The sequence below is a fragment of the Zootoca vivipara genome, chromosome 3 (assembly GCF_963506605.1).
Source record: "Zootoca vivipara chromosome 3, rZooViv1.1, whole genome shotgun sequence".
Lineage (NCBI taxonomy): Eukaryota > Metazoa > Chordata > Lepidosauria > Squamata > Lacertidae > Zootoca > Zootoca vivipara.
Genome location: NC_083278.1, coordinates 108,931,510 through 108,951,524, shown reverse-complemented (window position 1 = coordinate 108,951,524; position 20,015 = coordinate 108,931,510). Strand labels below are relative to the sequence as shown.

Here is a 20,015-nt window from a genome sequence, read left to right as displayed (position 1 = left end):
GTTCCTCAAATCACATCCACCTAACAGGTGGCATATTGCCAGGAAGTCACATAAGCTAATGTAGAAGACTTGGTGGTTGGAAGGAAGGAATGGTGCATGCCCCTATCCTGACTCTAGAGTAGGAGTAGGGAACTGGATTTGGCTCCCCATGCCAGGTGACCAGTTTTGCCCATGAAAGTGGTCAGCTGTTCATCTCTGCGCAAGATCTGTGTCCCAGAATTTGGGGAAGGGCCTCAGTTGCTCAGAGGCAGGGGTTCTGCCTTGCAATCACAAGGTCCCAGGTTCAGTTCCTTGCATCTCCAGGTAGGGGTGGAAATGTCCCCTTCCTGAAAACCCAGAGAGATACTGCGAGCCAGTGCAGACAATACCAAAGTGCTGGTTTTGACTTATAAAGCCTTAAATGGCTCAGAACCACAATACCTCAAGGACTGCCTCTTTCTATATGAACCTCCCCGGACCCTGAGATCATCTTCTGAGGCCCTCCTTTGTGTGCCTCCTCCTCGAGAGGTCCGGAGGGTGGCAATACAAGAATGGGCCTTTTCTGCAGTTGTTCCCCGCCTCTGAAATGCTCTCCCCAGGGAAGTTCACCTGGCGCTTTCATTATACACCTTTAGGTGCCAGGCAAAAACGTTCCTTTTAAACAGGCCTTTGGGTGATCCGGTTTACATCCTATGCCCTTTTAAAATGTGGTGGGGTTTTTTTTGGGGGGGGGTATTGGGATATCATTTTTTTAATGTATTTTGTGGTTTTATATCTTGATTTTATTCCGTGAACCGCCCTGAGGCCACCGGGTATAGGGCGGTATATAAATTCAATTAATAATAATAATAATAATGCCAAGCTAGATGAACCAGTGGTCTGATAAGGCAACTTCCTTTCTTGTGTCTAATTGCGCCTTAGAAATAGGCAACACTTTATGAGCAGTCGGACAAACTTGAATTTTCTCTGAATTCCACAAGGGGGTTCAACAAGCTCTCAGTAGCTCAGTGCGGAGTGGGTTGGCCAAGCAAATGTTACTTTAAACACACACACACACACACACACACACACACACACAAACACACCAATCTCACCTGAGAAACCAGACGCTGGTTTTCACTCAGCCACGTCTCCCTCATAGCTGCCTTGCGGTCAAATCTGCGGGCGAGTTGTTCCAGTTTTTCCTGTCGGATGAGCTCGTTACGCAGTGCCAGTTCTCTTTCATGTTCAGCTTTTTCCAGTCTTTCCCAGGCCTGGGCAAGCCAAAAAATATATGCTTTTTTAAAAAATGAATTTACATGAAGAAAAAGTCTGTAAGAAATTCTATTAAGTGCTGAATCATCAATGCACAATAATATCAATAAGGAAAGATCTGGGTGGTTGGTGTTAATTAGATGACAGAAGGCACAGTGCGTGGATTTGGGGTGGGCCAAAGTGTCACAGAAGTTAGTTTTGCCTTTGGTACTTTACTCGACAGACACAAAACATGTCTCTTTTATCCAAGTCATTTTTCTTTTTATACTCTATTGGAATAACTCTGCATGGGCTCTGCATGGCAGTAAACATATGCTGACTCACAGAACCTGAGGGCTGACACAAGGGCCAGAGAATAGCTTTTTTTCTTCTTTTTTAAAGGATACGTTTCTAGATCTCATGCTGCAGCAAAAAACTAAAGTGAAGTAAAAGTGTAAAACCTTAAAACACGGCATGTAATTCAGGACGGATATGAAAAACAAGGCTTAAGCTTCCTTTCACTGTATCCCTTTGGACCTGCAGAAAGAAATTGCTAAGAGCTGGGCAAGTCATTTGTATAGAACTCTCTGTTCCTTTTACTTAATGTGAGACCCCATCCCCGCTAGTCCTAAGCATTGATTCTGTTTATTTAGAAAATGTATTGATTGCTTTATATTCAGATGAATCTCAGAGTGATGTACAAAGCAGAAATTAACATAATGCAAAATCTTAACAACAACAACAACAACAACGACAACAACAACAACAACAACAAACCTATCGAAACAACATTATCCTGTACCAAAATTAGCAGCGATCAGGTAAGGATTAACTTTCTAGCAAGCCCTGGTGAAATAAAAATGTCTTCAAGAGGAGTGCCAAGTTCCCCAAAGGGACAACACCTGTCTTGATGATGATGATGATGATAATAATAATAATAATAATAATTTATTATTTATACCCCACACATCTGGCTGGGTTTCCCCAGCCACTCTGGGCGGCTTACAACAGAAAAATGAAATAAAATAATTAAACATTAAAAGCCTCCCTAAACAGGACTGCCTTCAGATGTCTTCTAAAAATCTGGTAGCTGTTTTTCTCTTTGACATCTGATGGGAGGGCAGGCACCACCACCGAGAAGGCCCTCTGCCTGGTTCCCTGCAACTTGGCTTCTCGCAACGAGGGAACCGTCAGAAGGCCCTCAGTACTGGACCTCAGTGTCCGGGCAGAACGATGGGGGTGGAGACGCTCCTTCTAGCTTCTGGAAGGAAGCCCTATGGCACAGGGGTTGCTATGCTACTGATTGATGTATCCATCACATTTATATCCCACCTTCCCTCACGGTGGTGTACTCTCCTCCTTCTCGTTTTATCCTACAACAACTATGTGAGGTAGGTTAGGCTGAGAAACTGTGAATGGCCCAATGTCACTCAGCTGAGTTTCATGGCTGAGCAGGGATTTGTCCACTATGCAGTGGACATTGGCAGGCCCCTGATGACCGCAGTGACCACACCAGCTGACAGGGGTAAGCTGACATCTCAGGTCCCCTGTTGCCCAAGCTGTAAAGGGTTTTGTTCAGTTGCATACTTTGAAGCCAGAACCGTAACGGTGCTGTGCCTGAATGCTAAAAAGCCAGCCAGCCTATTTGTCACGTAAAGAAACAGATCCGTAATTAGCCACATGCCGTTCCGGAGGGTTTTTCCTAAATCCCGGGGATTGTCACGCAGCCTGGAACACGAGGATCTCCAGGATCTTACAGACAAGGGAGTCTTAACAGACAAATACGGGAGTGGGAGGGTTTTCTCGCCTGAAGCGATCCAGAGCCAAGCTTGCGGATGCAAGCAACAGTTGCCCTGCGAATTCCAGCCAGGATGAAAAAGCAAATTAGGAAGGCTTATCCTGTTTTAAAGCACTTTGCTATTCCCCCCAGGGATCTCGTTGAGCTGCTTGCAGTTCAGCTGGCTAAACCAGAAAAGCAGCTCCCTGGCTCCCCACCCCCCACCCTATATATCAGAGTTCTGCTCTGGATCAACGTGAATAGAATTCGTGGCAGTGTCTTTGACCTGAGATCCAGCAGGGCTCTCTTTTCACGTTCTATCTCAGGGGTCCCCAGACTTACCGGCGTTTGGGCCGGTTCCCACCGCGCCGATTGCGCGGTGGGCCGGAGGACGGGCTTACTGGCGTGGCGGCGCGCTTCCAGGGTGGAAAAAGCGCCGAAAATCCGTTGTGCGCATGCGTATGGGCCTCCCCCGACCCGGAAGTGCACCAGAAATGACCTCTTCCGGGTCGGGAGAGGCCCATACGCATGCGCACAAAGGATTTTCGGCGCTTTTTCCCCGACCCGTAAGAGCGCTGTAGTTTGGGGACCCCGGGCCATAGTTTGGGGACCCCTGTTCTATCTCATCCACCTGAGAAAGGTAATTCTGGGTACAAGAAGTTCTCTCTGCACTGAGGCGAATGGAAGCCACAGAAGGGCACAATTGCCTCTCTCATTCCAACAGGCCAGGCATTATCCATTGGGGCTTGCCAGCAGCTTGCACGCCATGCCGCCTCAACAGACGAAAAGCTCTGCTGGATCAAAGCCACGGACCATCTATTCTATGCCAGCATCCTTTTAGAAGAGACATGAGAGCCACCTTCAAATATCTCAAGGGAGCCTTGGAGGTTTCGAAGCAGAGGTTGGGTGACCATCTTTCATGGATGCTTTAGTTGAGATTCCAGCATTGCAAGGGGGTTGGACCGGATGACCCTTGGGGTCCCTTCCAACTCTGCAATTCTATGATTCTATAAAACAGAGTTGCTTTAGTGGAGCTCTGTGTACGTAGACAAGGAAAGGTCTCCCTAGAGGGCAGTATTGAACTGTTGCAGCTCCTTTTCAGTGGTGGCTCCTTGTTTTTTTGCAATGCCTACCCCAAAGAGGCCTGCCTGGAGAGATTTCATATACGGCACTTGTGTGCCATTTGAGGCTTGTTCATGGTTGGAGCTCGTCGCTATTACAGAGAGAGCTTAACAATGAGCCCTGGTATGGATGGCATGCGAAGCCAAACCTTGGTTTAGTGAGGTGTGGGAGCAAACATGATCAGAGAAGGGAACATCCTCTCTGAGACCAGGCACATTCGTCCATCATTTGGCAATGTGTTATGCAAACCAAGCCACTGCTGTGGTGGTGGTTTTACACCATTTAGAGGTGCTTTCTGTATAGAAAAAAGCAGTCTGTAATTTTTAAAATTGAATACTACGAACAAAGGCATGCTAGAAATCCTATCCCTGGTCCACCTAGGACTCTCAGCATAGAACAGCCCGATTCCACAAAGCTCAGCTGCTAACACTACAGAAAACAATCCAGGAAGTTGTATATTTACCTTGTTGATATCTGAGATGAGTTTCCCTTCCCTGGGCATGTACACTTTCTGGTTATTAGCCCTCATTTTGCTTTGGATGGTGAAGAGCAAGACTTCCAAGTTTCCTTTTTCTGTGAATCTAAAAGAAGATAAAAAAACGAGGAGAGCCGAAAGGGAAATGTTAACTCTCCAAGGAAGCGACCAGACATTTTGTCCCGAGATCTACATATTTTATATGGTTGACAGTTCTTGTTTTTTGAATCCCCCCTTCCCGGATTTTATATTGCTGTGTGCAAGACACATGTGCTCAGCTAGAAACAGCTGGTTCAAATGTCACAATCCGGACAGGTCAGCCGATTGACCGTTTGCATTTAGCACCCAGCAGATGAAAGGAACAAGCTTTTTATTATTATTAAATCTTTTCTCGCACTGTCTGCTTTGTGTGTGCTTGCTGACTGGTGGATTTGAAGCCTCACTATGTGATTCCTGCAGTTGACGGCAAAACGCACAGCTAGATTTCCACCGCAGGATCGGAGCCTTCGAGCGTTTACAAGAGGCACACATCCTGCTTTTCAATGCTACACAATTTGTGCATTTTCAAACAGGCATGTCGGAGTCAACTTGATAAACATTCTGGGTATTGCTCTGAAAATCACCGGTTTAAACTTACTCTGAGTTATGCTACCATGAGATAAGGTACATGGCCCAATCCTGAACAATACGCTGATGTGTACATAGAGATTTTTTTTGCAAGAGAGGGCTCCCCCCTTCACTTCAATGTCCATGTGAGTTCAAGGTCCTGTGAGTTGCGGTGTATTTATGATGTCTGATGCCCCTGGGCAGAGGGCAAGCTTACTCACTTCTCCAGGTAAGTGTGTATGAAATTACCTGGGAGTAAGCCACTGATCTCAGTGTGATTTACTTCCGAGTATAAAGAAAAAGGAGTTTCTTGTAAAATACAGGAACAGCATTGCTCCCAAAGAAAACAGCAACAGGATAAGGCTGGCAAAACCAACCCAATCAAGATCAGTTAAGATAAAAAGCTAACTAAATAATATCTGAGAATAACTTTTGGGCATATAAGGGTGGTTGCTGGACTATTGCCAAAGAAAGCCAAACGCAGTGGTGGAGCTTCATGCTCCAGCACCGGGAGGGGGGTGGAGAGCAGGCGGGGGTGGGGTTGGCACGCGTCCTGGGGGTGTGGTGCGCCACGGGCGGGGGGGCAGCCACAATAGCACCCCACCGGGATCGTGCTGCCAGGGGTGGTCCCCCCGCACTCCTCTTCCTCCGCCAGTGGCCAAACGGATTCCAAAATACTTCAGATTAAAAACACATGTACAGTGACGAATGCCCTGTAAGATGAATCTGATAGTAACTCACAAGACAAATTCGTTGTGTGAAAAATTCGTCTTGTGAATCGCGGTTTCCCATAGGAATGCACTGAAATTTAATTACTGTGTTCCTATGGGCAAAAAAAGAAATTTCAATGCATTCCAATGGGAAACCGCGATTCGCAAGACGAATTTTTCGCAAAACGAATTGACTCGCGGAACAAATTAAATTAGTCTTGCGAGGCACCACTGTTTTTGATTAATGTGTTTGGTACAGTAGAAAGCTTTCAAGATGCACAGGGCTCTTCTTCAGTCCAAAAGGAACAGCTCTGTGCGACTCAAAAACTTGGCAACTTCTCAACACATAAAAAGTAATAAGCTACTATGATTCCCGCTTCTGTTTGTTGGCATACCAGGTATTTGCCCAATAAAAGGTACTGGGATTCCTACGCAAAGATAAATGGTCATGGGCTGCAGTGAACTGCTCCTTCCCACAACGCCTTTTCTCCTTTGTAGGTGTGTGCAACTGCTTGCAGCCCCTTTGGTTTACATGCTACGGTGGCGAGAACTGCAATCCTCTCCAGTATATAATAATGTCCATGACTCACAGCACTAAGAGCCTTGCAGTGCTGTTTGTGGAGACAATAATTTGGTGGCAGGAGAGACCCCAGAGGAAGCAGTACATGGAGGCACGAAGCTGTTAGCAAATATCAGAAGGCATCTAACCATGAACTAAGGAAGGCTTGTGAAACATGAGCAGCATAACTAGTTTCTAATTGTCCAGGATTGGGAAGATGCAAACTGCCTAAAGGCTCCCCAACTGTTTTGATCGAGCTGGGATTAATTCCCGAAAAAAGGGCAGCGTCGGACGGGGCCTACTTGGGTGGCTTCTCCACTGTGCGGTAGGTGTTGAACGCCTGCAGCTGCTGCTGCACCCCAACCAGCGAGTTGGCAAACTTGCGGTTGTTCAGGATGATGATGGTTTGCTCAATCCACTCGAGGAGGTCGGAAGCCAGCGACTCGTACTTTTCAATCATCTTCTCTGTTTCGATGGCGTTGTCAAGCACCTAGGACAAGCAGGCAGAAAGGAGCATCTGAGGGCTGAGGACAAGGGCTCCCCAGGGGGGGAAAGGAGACGGGGGTGGAAAAGAAGCCAGCGAGGCAAAACCACTGACTCCTGAGAACGCAAAGCAATGAAACAGTAGGAGAGGAGTGTTGACTCTGAAAGAGCCCTGTTTCCGTGATCACAGGTTGCTCCAGGGGAGCGTGACGGATGGGGGTCTTATGACTTCAGAGAACGCCCCTCTCCTGGCTGCTGCAGCAGCAGCAGCAGCTGACCTGCAAAAATGCAGTATGCCATGACTTTCCGAGTGCTAGCGGAAAATTATTTTTGTCTGCGTTTCCAGATTGGGGGGGGGAGGGGGGAACAGACGGTCACACAATTCCGCTTTCAAAATAACAGTTCACAGAAGGTTTGAAACTGGGGCTTTGGTGAGATTATTACTCATAATATTTGTGCAGCGCTTTTATCCCAAGTTCCCGTCCTGGTCCCATGAACAACGCTCGGGATGGCAGGAAGCCACAGTGTGACTGTAGCAGCTGCCATAGCCTCCTGCAGAGAGTTCCCTTCTGATTGCCTTAGTCCAGGCATCCCCAAACTTCACCCCTCCAGATGTTTTGGACTACAATTCCCATCATCCCTGACCATTGGTCCTGTTAGCTAGGGATCATGGGAGTTGTAGGCCAAAACATCTGGAGGGCCGCAGTTTGGGGAGACCTGCCTTAGTCCTATCACTTGCCCATTTATTTGACTACCTGGTATTTCCCCTGGCAGTGCCCAGCTTCATCTAGGTCTCTGAGCAAAAAAGGAAGTTGCTGCTCTTTGTTACTCCAAGTCCAAGGAAAAGGCTGGTGGCTGACAGCGAGAGGGCAAGTTTGCAGAGAAAAGGCAGGAAGGAAGCTCCCTGTAGGCACCTGTAGCCGCTGCAAAACTGCTAGCTGCTACAGTCACTCAGAGACTTCCTGCCACTTTCACAGGCCTCTGTGTCAACTGGGACTTAGGTGGAATCTACACACATTTTTTAAAGCTGTGAAAATGCTTTAAAAAAAAGTTTTGAAAAATACATTGAATTTTGCATAGCTCACTGTCGCCATCTTGTGCCACATTTGTACACTGCACTTTATAACCCATTTAAAGCGTTTTATTTGCAGCTGTGTAGATGAGGCCTTAATACACAAAATACACGGTTCTGCTGGCATCCAGCACAGCCGCGTGAGGTAGGTCACTCATGTTTTCGTTTTAGAGGAGGAAAGTACAGCAAAGACAGTAAAGCTAAGCAAAGTTTTGTGAACAAAGCCTATGAGACTGCAGAATGCAAACCTTTCCAATGCGCTTTCCTTCCACGGCTAAAGCTTTCATCTTGCTGAAGTAGTGGTAATATGTCACAACGTAGGTGATTATGGACTTTTCATCAGGGTGGTCAACACTGATATCTGTTAAGGTGTGGGAAGGGGGAGAAAGAAGGGGGGGAACCAACAAAATGGTGTTACTGTAGCAGAGAATTGAGTTGCACGTGATTCCAAAACAATTTGCACCATGCTGGCAACAACCCGCTTAGGCAAGGCCCAAGAATTCAGTTGGAACCAGATGTTAACAGAAAAAGGAGCTGCAAGACAACCTCCTCCCTCCCTGCAGCATCTCAAGGAATTTACCCTGCCTCCTGATGTCACAACCTGCTGCATTTATTTATCATACAGAAATCCACTAAGCTATACTAACTCTCAAATGAGTCCCCCATTTTGGCCACATCCACACTACGCATTTAAAGTGTTACCGTACCACTTTAAGCAGTCATGGCTTCCCCCAAAGGATCCTGGGAGGTTGTTAAAGGTGCCGAGAGTTGTGAGGAGACCTATATGCCCTTCACAGAGTTGCAATTCTCAAGTTTCCTGTGGAGAGGGAGTGATGGTTAAGCCACTCTGCGAATTGTAGCTCTAGGAGGGGAACAAGGAACCCCAAACGACTCTGGGCACCCTTAACAAACTACAGCTCCCAGAATGCTTTGGGGAAAAGCCGTGGCTGCTTAAAGTGGCTTGCGACCACTTTAAGTGTGCAGTGTGGATGTGGTTTTCGCGCCATTGGCTCCAGCTGATGGGAAGCAGGGAAACATGGAGGGATTTCACAGCACAAACTAAGTTCTTGCAGGCATTACTGGGGGTGGAGAGGAGATAAACCCGTCTGCTGATGCTTTTTTCCTTCTTCTTCACTGTGTTTAGCATAACATCCTACTTCTGGCCTATGTCTGGAGTTGAGGGTTTGAAACAAAGTCCAGATTTATTCCCCGAGTGAAAATATATACAGAATCATTCACCCAGCCTGGAAGTTACTCACGATGGATGGTGTGATTTGCCTATGAAGGCAGAGGTGGAGAGATTTTTAAGCCCGGGGGCCGCATTCCTTTCTGAGCAACCTTCTGAGAGGCTCCGGGAGGAAGGGGGGGGCAGAATGAGGGCAGGGGAAAATACGGAACACACTGCTGCACCAGTGGCAGGCCGTTCTTACCTTCCGGGTCCAGGAGTTTAGTAAGGCCAAGGTGCTGCTCTGCCAGGTTAAAAGCGTTCTGCAGGTTGTAGTGGGCATTTGATTTCTTCAGCTTATCAAAATCAATTAGGTCGGGCCTAAGCAAGGAACAGGAGAATGCAAATCACTTTGGGCCATTTCCCATAAAGTGAATGAATTGCGTCAGAAACACGAACAACAGAAGCAGAAAGACCAGGAGTCAAGTCTCCTAGAACATGATGTGCGGTCAGTAGCGGGAGGCAGTGCTTCTATCGGTGGTGTTGCTGCAGTTCTGCCACACGCGACTGTGCACAGTTGCCAACTTTTTCAGACTCATTTGTGCTGCATGGTCCTTGGGGATGTGAAGTGCTGCCCCAAACAGGGTTGAGGAGCTCCTGATGTGGGGAACCGGGAGGGGAGGGGGGAGATGGAGACATGGAAAAGAATGGCAGGCGAGAGACGGAGACATGAACATGTGCAGCAGGGGTAGAGGCAAGAGAGGAGGAGAGAGCATGCACCAGGAGTAGGTGTGGGCAGACGACAACGAGGGGCAGAGATTCTCCTTAGCTGGAAGGGGAAAGGTTGTGTATACAAGAAAAGGCTCCCCCCACCCAAGCCAATGATTGACTGCCGATTTCTAGTTTCACCCGGACTGCATCATCATTATTACCAGATAAAGGACAGGATTTCAAGAGGGTGTGTATGAGGGATGGTGAGGAACCTTGCAGAGAGCAGGGCGGGTTCTTCCTCGTTTCCCGGGCAACTGCTTTCCCACTGCTGAAGAGGCAATCCACTCTTCAATCATAAGAGCGGCTTGTGTTTTCGGCAGAGGAAACAGCTAAGGCATGCAACAACCAATGAAGCCGCGAATGTGAGCACCATTCTCTCCTAGCAGGGCTCACATAACTTTCATAAATACCAATGCAGTGTTACAAGGTCAGTTCCAGAGCAAGGCGAGCAAAATTCAGATCTCTGCCTTAAGGAGCTTACACTGCAATTTTAGATAGGACAGCAGAAAGAGAGAGAGAGAGAAGGAAGGGTAAAAAAGGGATAAACCTGAGCCAATGCAGGATATACTTAGAAAGCAACCCAATGAATGCTTCGCTGGGAGTAAGCCCCACTGAACGCAGTAGGATTTGCCTCCACGTCTACATGCATAGGATTGGTCCATTGCGGCAACAAAGGGAGTAGAAGCAAAGTCTTTTGCAGAGAGAAAAAGAGGTGATGTGAGGCAGCTGTTCTGGAAGAGGGGACCCAGGACTGCAGCTACGCCATGAGTTGTGATTCTGCATCTGCTGGCCGAGAGCTTAAAAACTTCATCAATGTCTCCGACAAGTGCCCACCTGTGTTTATGGATTAGCGCGTTGAAAGCCATGCCGTCCCTCCAGCTGGTGGTGAAGTTGTGAATGTTGACGTTGGGATAGCTGGCACAACAAAAGAACCAAAGATGGAGGGGGGGGGGAAACAAAACAAAGAAAACTCCATCAGTATAGGATTAAGGCCCAGAGACATGAATTAATGAGAGGCGTCGAGTTGCCGGAAAAAAGTTTGCGCTGAAGCAGCCTTCGGGTTACCATTTTTAAGTGGAACTGCAGAAGGCAAAACAGGAAACGCCCTCCCAGAGAACTTACTGGCAATTCCTCTTTTTTAAAAAAAAGATGCGGAGGTTTCAGATATGGAATAGATAATGGACTTACTGATGCCTGGGAGAACAGGACTATTACTAAATGGGAGATCCTCTGAGACCTCAATTGGATAGCAAGAGGGGAACGCCTTGCCTATTATTCCGCTGCCCAGTCATTTGATCCTTGGGAAAGATACAGGAGCACAGGAGGGGAGGGGAGCTGGCCTCATCCAGCACAGCTTTATGTTCCTATCCTAGTCTGCGGTCTCAGTTTATACAGACGGAATTGTTTTTAAATGTTCGTGTTGTTTTTATATGCAGAATTGCTTTTACACTGGTTTTTATTGTTGTAGCGGTTTTGTTTGTTTTATAATTGTACGCTTTATTGTAACGACCCACCCTAGGACCTTGTGGTGAATAATGCGTAAGAGATCAAATAAAATAAATACATTTTTTTTAAAAAAAAGACCAGGACATTTTCTGTGACCTTTTGGAATCTGCTTCTCCTAAAAATCAGGCAGGTAGCTATCTAATGTTTTCCGCAACCTTTTTTTGCTGCCCATGGCAGCCACCTTGTGCTGGCACCCACAGGGTTTTTAAAAAAATCAAGATAGGAGCACCTCATTTTAATCCCTGAAAAACCACCTCCCGGGTGCTAAGATCGAAGGTGGATGCCCTCTTGGTTGTTACACCACCTTCAGACGCTCAGCGGGTGAAGGACTGGGGGGGCATTCTCTGTGATGGCCCCTAAGTTGTGGAACTTCCTTGCCGAAGCCTGCCCTGAAACCTTAGGGTGAAGGGTGGATATTAAATTATAATAATTAGAATTTTCTTTACCAAAAATAAATAAATCCCTGCAGGTACTTCCAAAATTGACATTGGGGGCCTGCTTAACACTCACCTGTCTACCCAGGGGACCCCTGTGGCTATAATTATGTCTTATGAATCTGACCTACTGGATTTGTAATGCATTTTGCACGCGTTTAACAAATGTAATTTTTGCTGTTGAGTTTTATGCGGTTCACCGCCGCGGCGTTTCATCTCCTTCGTGCTGGAGGGGTAGGCATCTTTGCAAACAAATTATAATTAAAAAGCACGGGGTTGCCGCAGGTGGCAGGTGAGAGGCGGGGAAGGCGTCTGTCAAGGAAATGGAGCCCTTTCGGCGACTGAATGGCAGGCTAGGATAACAAGCAGGGGGTGGGAACCAGGCCTCAAAACCTGCGGCAAGACTTGGGCAGCCCAGCAGGTTGACTGATCCATGCCAAAACTAGGAAGCAAGGAGATGGAGAGATGGTTCTCGAACGGGGATGGAGAACCCTTTGCAGCCCAAAGGCCACATTTACATCTGGACAAATTTCTGAGCGGGACGTGTGACAGAGGATAACAAATGTTAAGACTTCAGCTCCCTTCAACAAGCTAGGCAGTACCTGCTAGCATTACTTATGTGGGGATAATTTGGAAGCCTACACTTGGCATTATTAAGGGCAAATTGGGGTGCACCCCACCCAGGAGGTCTGGGCTTCGGTGTCAAGGTTTGAAAATGGAACTGGATCCATCAAGTTATATTCTCCACCACAGAGGACTGTGGGAAGCTGCCTTAAACTGGGCCCAGTCTATGAATCAGTTGATAACGCATGTCAGAGATTCAGACAGGGTCCACCAATCCCCACTTGGAGATGCCAGGGATTGAACCTGGGGTGTTTTGCATGCAAAGCATGTGGTCTGCTACAGAGCTACAGCCCCAAAGGCTTCTGGGAAGACAGCCGTTTTAAACGCACCACTTCTGTAAAGCATGCAGCCCCTAAGTTCCGTATCTTAGTGCTGTAAGTGTTGTTCTGAGCCACTGTATTCACAAAAACATCCTCTGTTGGCTCATATCGTCTGCAGGGCAGCACAAGTTACGACACTGCCCTGGAGAAGAAAGTCTTGCTCCCTGCTCTACACAAGGATTGGCCTTAAGGGAAGCTGTTCATTAACTTGGGATACTGCACTTGCTTCGGACTACAACTCCCATCAACCCCTGCCAGCTGATGGGAGTTGTAGTCTTAAATGCTCAGAGAGCACAAGACTTGGGAGAGGCTCTGCCAGCATTGTCTAGAGGACCACTGGGTTAAGACTCACCCGGCTGTCTTCATCTGGCACCATAGTAGCAGTGCATCTTTCGCAGACTTCTTCTCTTTGTTGTCTTCTGTTTCAACACTGATGTCTTGGATCTGCAATGCAACACATAGAATCATAGAATCATAGAGTTGGAAGAGACCACAAGGGCCATCCAGTCCAACACTATCAAAGCATTCTTGACATATGCCTGTCAAGCCTCTGCTTAAAGACCTCCAAAGAAGGAGACTCCACCACACTCCTTGGTAGCAAATTTCATTGCCGAACAGCTCTTACTGTCAGGGAGTTCTTCCTAATGTTTAGGTGGAATCTTCTTTCTTGTAATTTAAATCCATTGCTCCGTGTCCGCTTCTCTGGAGGAGCAGAAAACAATCTTTCTCCCTCCTCTATATGGCATCCTTTATTATATTTGAACATGGCTATCATATCACCCCTTAACCTTCTCTTCTCCAGGCTAAACATACCCAGCTCCCTAAGCCATTCCTCAGAAGGCATCGTTTCCAGGCCTTTGACCATTTTGGTTGCCCTCTTCTGGACATGTTCCAGCTTGTCAGTATCCTTCTTGAACTGTGGTGCCCAGAACTGGACACAGTACTCCAGGTGAGGTCTGACCAGAGCGGAATACAGTGGTACTATTACTTCCCTTGATCTAGATGCTATACTCCTATTGATGCAGCCCATGGGTCAGCAAGCCAATTCTCACCCCCCCCCAGTCCATTTATTTCAGGCGGCCTTCAAACTTTCTGAGAGAACACTGTTGCCGAAACAACCACAGAGTAGGAGACTATAAGAACCAGCATGTGGACATGCATGCACACCAGGGTGGTCAGTAAGACTTGATTTAAATCTCTCTCTTTTTTTACAGAAAGACTCGTTCTTGCTGATATAATCTTAACATTTACAACCAGATAAAGGTTTCATTTTTGGAATAAACAATTTTTAGAGTACAGTGGTACCTCGACTTACGAACGACTCAACAACCAAATTTTTCGACTTGCGAATGCGGGTAATGTCCGCACGCTTACGAATGTCTAGACATCCGGAAAAAAAATCACGGCGGTTTTAGATAGGTATTTTTCGACTTACGGATTTTTAGATAGGGTTGCTTCGACTTACGAATTTTTCCGTTTCCAATGCATTCCTATGGGAAATCGCGTTCCCCATGGCGTTTTTCGACTTACGAATTTTTCGACTTACGAAGGTGCCTTCGGAACGGATTAAATTCGTAAGTCGAGGCACCACTGTAGTTTTTACAGTTATATCCAAAATTACTGATTTGGTTATACTATTAGAAATACATAGAAAGATAATTATGAAATTATTGTGAGGTTTAATAAGTTAGCTGTTTATATTTGGACAACTTTTCTGCTATAGTTTATTGGAAGGAGAAAATAATCATTTCCATAATAACAATGTAAACAATTTATTAACTAAAACAATAGCATTATAGCATATGTATCCATGTTTGTTAACTGATGTGGTTAAACAATTTTTTTTAAAAAAAAAACACCTTATACTCAGTTTTAGCATACATGAAAAACTTAAAACAAATCCTTATTTCCTGATGAATAGCCTTTGTACTATAATGTAACTCAAATAGAAAACTATATTTAAAAAGATTTTTAAAATCTGATTTAAATAAAAAAATCTGATTTAAATAAAAAATCTGATTTTAAAAAAATTATTTAAAAAAAATCATTGATTTTTATCCACCCTGATGCGTGTGTGTGCACGCACACACAGAGAGAGAGACAGGTTGGAGAAATGTGCTAAGAGGAAGGCACACTTGGCAAATCCTACTCGGCTACGAGGGATTGCCAAAGAAGAAGACAGCAAGCGTTCACCGAATTCCAAAACAATCAGAAGGTTTCCTCCCCTGTATACGTACAGAATAATATCGTGAACAGAGCTGGCTACTTCCACTTTTAAAGGAGCATGCTTCACAAAGCATGAGAACGACCCAGCCCAGATAAAGTACACAAGCCCCGCAGATTTCAAATTGCGGAACTTTGGTTTGTGCCTATAAACTCCAGCAGGTTCAGCTCCCTCGTAAATCTTTGTGAATTGTAGCCTTGGCTCCGTAGGAAATCGCGGCCCTGATCTGCATAATTACGCAACGAAGTGCCGAGAAGGAATGCCCCGTGGGAAGAGGTTGCAGGAAATTCTCCTTGAAGGGGAAGAGGGAGAAATAAATTGGATTCCCCAAAGTGGCTTGCTTTGGTGGGATGGGCCCGCTATGCTAGTTTCCTGGCAGGTGGGTCACCGTTCCTTACCTTTCCTTACCGGGAGGGATATAGAGGCTGGTGCCCCAAAAACAGGCCAGCTGGAGCAGCCCACCTGCCAGAACACTAGCATGGCTATTTCATCCCACCCAGAGAGCCACTTCTGCTCCTGCCCAAAGGCTGAACATTATAAGGAGTGGTGGTGAACCAGCAGAGGCGCCCTCCTAACAGTAGCGGAGCTTCATGCTCCGGCACCGGGGGTGGAGAGCAGGCGGGGGCATAGCTGCCAAGTCTCCCATTTTTCGCGGGAAACCCCTGGATTTTAATCTGTTTCCCGCTGTTATCCCGAATAGAAAAAAATCCCGGAAACCCCCTGGATTTCCTACCTGCCAGGGAGGCTCCATTTTGGGTGCCGCTCTGCCCATGCCTGGGCATCGGAAATCGGGCAGAGCGGCACTGGAAGTTGCTTCTACGCATGTCTGGACATGCGTAGAAGCGACCTCCGGTGCCGCTCTGCCCATGTCTGGGCACCAGAAGTTGCTTCTACGCATGTCCAGACATGCCACGGTGCCACGCCGCTGCTGATCCCGCATTTTTCAGCGGGAGACTTGGCAGTTATGGGCAGGGGCGAGCGTGCTTTCTGGGGGCATGGTGTGCCGCCTGCATGGGCATGGCGCACGTTCTGAGGGTGTGGCATGCGTTCTGGGGGCAGGGACAGCCGTGATGGACAGCTCCCATCGCCCTCCTCTTCCTACGCCCCTGCCTCCTGGCACTCACCAGAGTGGGCAAAGCAATGCACTCAGGAGCTCAGGGGAGCTGCAGTTTGGCACAGACACCTGTGGCGCTGCCACTGCCAACTCAGACCTCCCCATACCTGGCTGGCACTTCTCCCTGCTCTATCGTGGTGGCGGCAGCAGCAGCAGGGCTGATGCCCCTCTGCCCCCCACCCCAAAATATGCTGCTGTGGCACAAATGCTGAACGTTTATCACAGGGCTACACCTTTGTCTTTTTCCTTAATTAATTACAGGTGTTTGTGTGGGGTGTTGGTCTTACTGGAAATTCATTATTATTTCAGATTATTTATGCATCCCCCTTTGCACAAGCCACAGGGCAACAGTGGTTCCCCAAGTCAGATGGTACCAAACTCAGGGTGGGTGGGAGGATTACTGGGAGGGGGCATTAAGAAGCAAGCCTCGGTCGTTGGGAGATGTAAATGGTTACCAGACTTTGGTAAGCTTGTATCACTGCAACAAGCTCCTCGGTTCTGTTGAATTAATTAAACTAAATAGCTTCAACTGGATTTTGAATAAATGCGCCGTTTGGAATTTTATTACCTCCCTTTGTGGGTCATGCAAACTGCTATCCTGAATCATGCTTTTTATAGGGTAGGGAGCACTGGGGATGAGTTTATGGAAGCAAGGGGGCAGCAGTCCCCCAAAGTTTGGGAAGCACTGGTTTTCAACCAGGCAAAATTCAGTAAAACCCCTAAAATAAAACAGTCCTTTAAAAATGCATAAGAAATCAAAGGAAAATAACTACTGATAGAAGCCGCAGCAGCATAGGAAAGCTTCCCCCTTCACTCTCCGCTATCAGAATGGGAATTTCCCTCGCTCTCAGTGCGGCTAGGAGTATTTTAGGTAGAAAGTTCCTATCGTTGCCAGTGGGAGCTTTCTCGCCTTGGCTCCCAAGTGTGCAAAGGTGTGTGGGGTGATTTTAATTTCGTTCCACAGCTTAGGAATGAAGAAATATCCCTCCCCTTCCTATTCAAAGTATGAACCGGCCCCAGCCTGTATAACGAATTATAAATAACAAAATACACGGTGCATTCAGGGCAGCCCTAAAGTGATTCCGCTAAGGCTGATGGTCTGGGAAGCCGGGAAAGATGAGTGGGACTTGCAGGGAAAAGCAAGGGCCGAAGGTGATCTCAGATTTACCTGGAACCTCAATATGATAGTCCAAATAAGGCCGAGGGTTAGTCTGTGGTTCCCGTCCACGATATCGTGGGACCCCATGTTTTCGAGGTGCACTCGCTGCTCTTTCAGGAACTGGAGGGCTTTGTCGACGTTCTCCAAGCAGTGAATGCGCATCCTCCCCTTTGTTGGCTTGGGCTGCAAGAAGAACATTTGGAAGAAAAAGAAAGCAGGGAAATGACACGTCAGTGCAAAGGTGGTCAAGGGTGCATGAATCCAAGCAGCCAACTCATTTTCAGTTCTGCATGCGGACAAGGATGCCTGTGGTCAGACACCCCCTCCCTCCATTGAAGTGCATGGGAAGCCTTTGATGGTTAATGTCTGATCCCGCAAGGAACAGATGCATGGTGGCAATGATGCCAATCAGTTTCAATGGGTCTGAATAATGCAGCCCGCTGTATCCTGCTTCCGATGAGTTTGCTGTAATATGAGTGACTGCGAAGCAAAGGCAGCCAAAGCTAACAAGGGTGATTCTCTTCCAGCATAATAATAAATAAAACCTTCGTTCTTTCGGAGCTCTTCGCCCACCACTAGGAACTGTCTCCACTCATAGTCCCCGCATGAATGGAGGGATAATTTTGGATAAGTTATCCAAAATACCTTGGGAAGTTACCAAAGGAATACTCATTCAGAGACTCCTTGGGCTTTATCATCGAGCTGGAGAATAAATACTTGTCTTTGTAGCAGGGAGATTTTGCTTGGCGCAGAGAGAACTGGTGAGAAACAGCTTGGCTGACTGATTTCTATTTTATTTTTCTGGTCAAAAGGCTAAGGAGTAAATCCGACACAAATCTGGACTGGAGTCCCTAAGGCGGTTGGATGGCGCCTTGAACGCCTTCTCCTGGCAACTTCTGCAGCCAAGCTGGTGCCAAATGTATTGCTTTCCTTTCCTTTTGGACCCCATCAGCGAGGCTGAGAGGGTGGGGGTCTTGTCAACTGGGTAGCCCAGGACCTCCATACCCACTGCCCAAGCTTGCACCCCAGGGAGATCACTTCAGTGCTGCTAACACAGTCGTTTAACTTCACCCCTACAGGCGCACTCCATTGTTTCTTGAGGCAGATGGATGCCGACAATGACAACAACTAAAGAGAGGACAGCAGGACCCGTGAAGAAGGTACAAGAGATCTGAACTCAGGGGAAAGAGAAGCTACGCAGTAGAACTTTACCACCCACTACACAAGAGGACTTTACCACCCGCCTTGAACTTTGGATTGCTCTCTTTAGTTCTCACAAGGGCTGGGCGATAACTGGTTTTCAACTTCGCAATATATCACCAGCTAAACACCGCGATATACCAACATATCACAATGCTTGAAATAAGGATGGAGCTACGCAGGCTTCACGGTTTTCCCCGCATTGTGATTTTTGCCGGCACCCGGTCTTGCGATTCGCTTCCTCCTGCAGGAGGCAAGGGAGAGCTGAGTTGGCAGAGTTAAGGTGGGTGCAACAATCAAGAGAAGCACTGGTTTTTCCCACATTGTGATTTTTGCATCACACACACGTCACGATTCGCAATGTATTTCCAGGTCGAAAATTATGAAACCAATATCCTAATTCAAACCGGTTTTGGATGATATATCGATATTTCGCCCAGCCCTAGTTCTCGCTACACAAACATTACTGCAAAAAAAAGCTCACACTTTGCAGCCGGAATAATTGGTAAAGCGAACCAAAAACACGTGCAGGTTTTCACCAGGTATCAAGTTGGATACAGTATTTGACGATGCAACCTTTAAGGCCAGCCCTTGTCAACAAACACCTTCCAGTATGCAGAGAGCTAGAACCGAATGGGGGCCTGGTGGTCCCTCTTAAAGACTTCCGGTTCCGCAAAATTTGCAGCATCCCCTCTTCACGGGTGCACACATACCTGGACAAAGACTTTGTTCCCTGGCTTGCCTGAAGTTGGGTTTTAAAATACAGCGTGTACACGGTGCTAGTTAAATTCATCTGGAACACCCCCTATTCTTGTGTCCCTGTACTCGCATTCCTTGCAGTGGTGGGAAAGTGCTAAACAAGCAAATAAAGCTCTGCCTGCGCACAGTAATGAGAACTGGGAAGGTTCCAGGAAATGCTGGCTGCCAACATGCAAACCTCTTTTTAAAAAGGCCTGGTCAGAATCACAGCCATGGCTGATTGAGTAGGCTCTGTGAGAAGCGAACTTCACAACTTCTTTTGGGATCCTATATAGATATATATATCTGAGCAAGATGGATGTTAGGAAGAAGAAATTCATTCCAGCTCGCTCCCACGAAGGAAGAAGAAAAGGAGGCACATAATCCAGCAGGGTAGTGAGAGCGAAACGGTGGAGACAAGCTGCAAATTGGGCAGAAACCACATTTAAAAAGCATCTGTCAAGTTGCAGCATTAAAGGGCTCTGTGTGCAGCTCCAAAAAAAGAATAAAGGGAAATGGGGAGGGGGGGGTGAGTCAGCGAACTAACTGCCTCCGGAACAATTGCAATTTACTACATTGCAGTTAATTGGAATTCGTGGGATTGCTTTGTGAGGAACAGCAGAGCTACAATGCTTCCCAGAATTCATCTAGTATAATGAGTCAGGATTCTCCATAATGATATATTAGCAACATGGGCCCCTCCTCCTCCTCCTGATACAGATCACAGAGGTCAAAGATGAGGAA

At 47.0% G+C, this 20,015-nt stretch overlaps 1 protein-coding gene across 4 annotated transcripts in view; it reads right to left on the bottom strand.

Annotated features, from left to right (window-relative positions):
* Positions 1-20,015, bottom strand: part of SPTBN1 (spectrin beta, non-erythrocytic 1) — a 212,123-nt gene that overhangs the window by 61,657 nt on the left and 130,451 nt on the right. For all 4 annotated transcript variants that reach the window (XM_035110961.2, XM_035110965.2, XM_035110962.2 and 1 more), the window contains 8 exons: positions 17,343-17,516; positions 13,189-13,280; positions 10,787-10,867; positions 9,447-9,562; positions 8,265-8,377; positions 6,764-6,951; positions 4,575-4,692; positions 1,074-1,232 (listed from right to left, as the gene is read on the bottom strand). In XM_035110961.2, the coding sequence (XP_034966852.1) occupies positions 1,074-1,232; positions 4,575-4,692; positions 6,764-6,951; positions 8,265-8,377; positions 9,447-9,562; positions 10,787-10,867; positions 13,189-13,280; positions 17,343-17,516 (1,041 nt within the window). The remainder of the gene's footprint in view (positions 1-1,073; positions 1,233-4,574; positions 4,693-6,763; positions 6,952-8,264; positions 8,378-9,446; positions 9,563-10,786; positions 10,868-13,188; positions 13,281-17,342; positions 17,517-20,015) is intronic.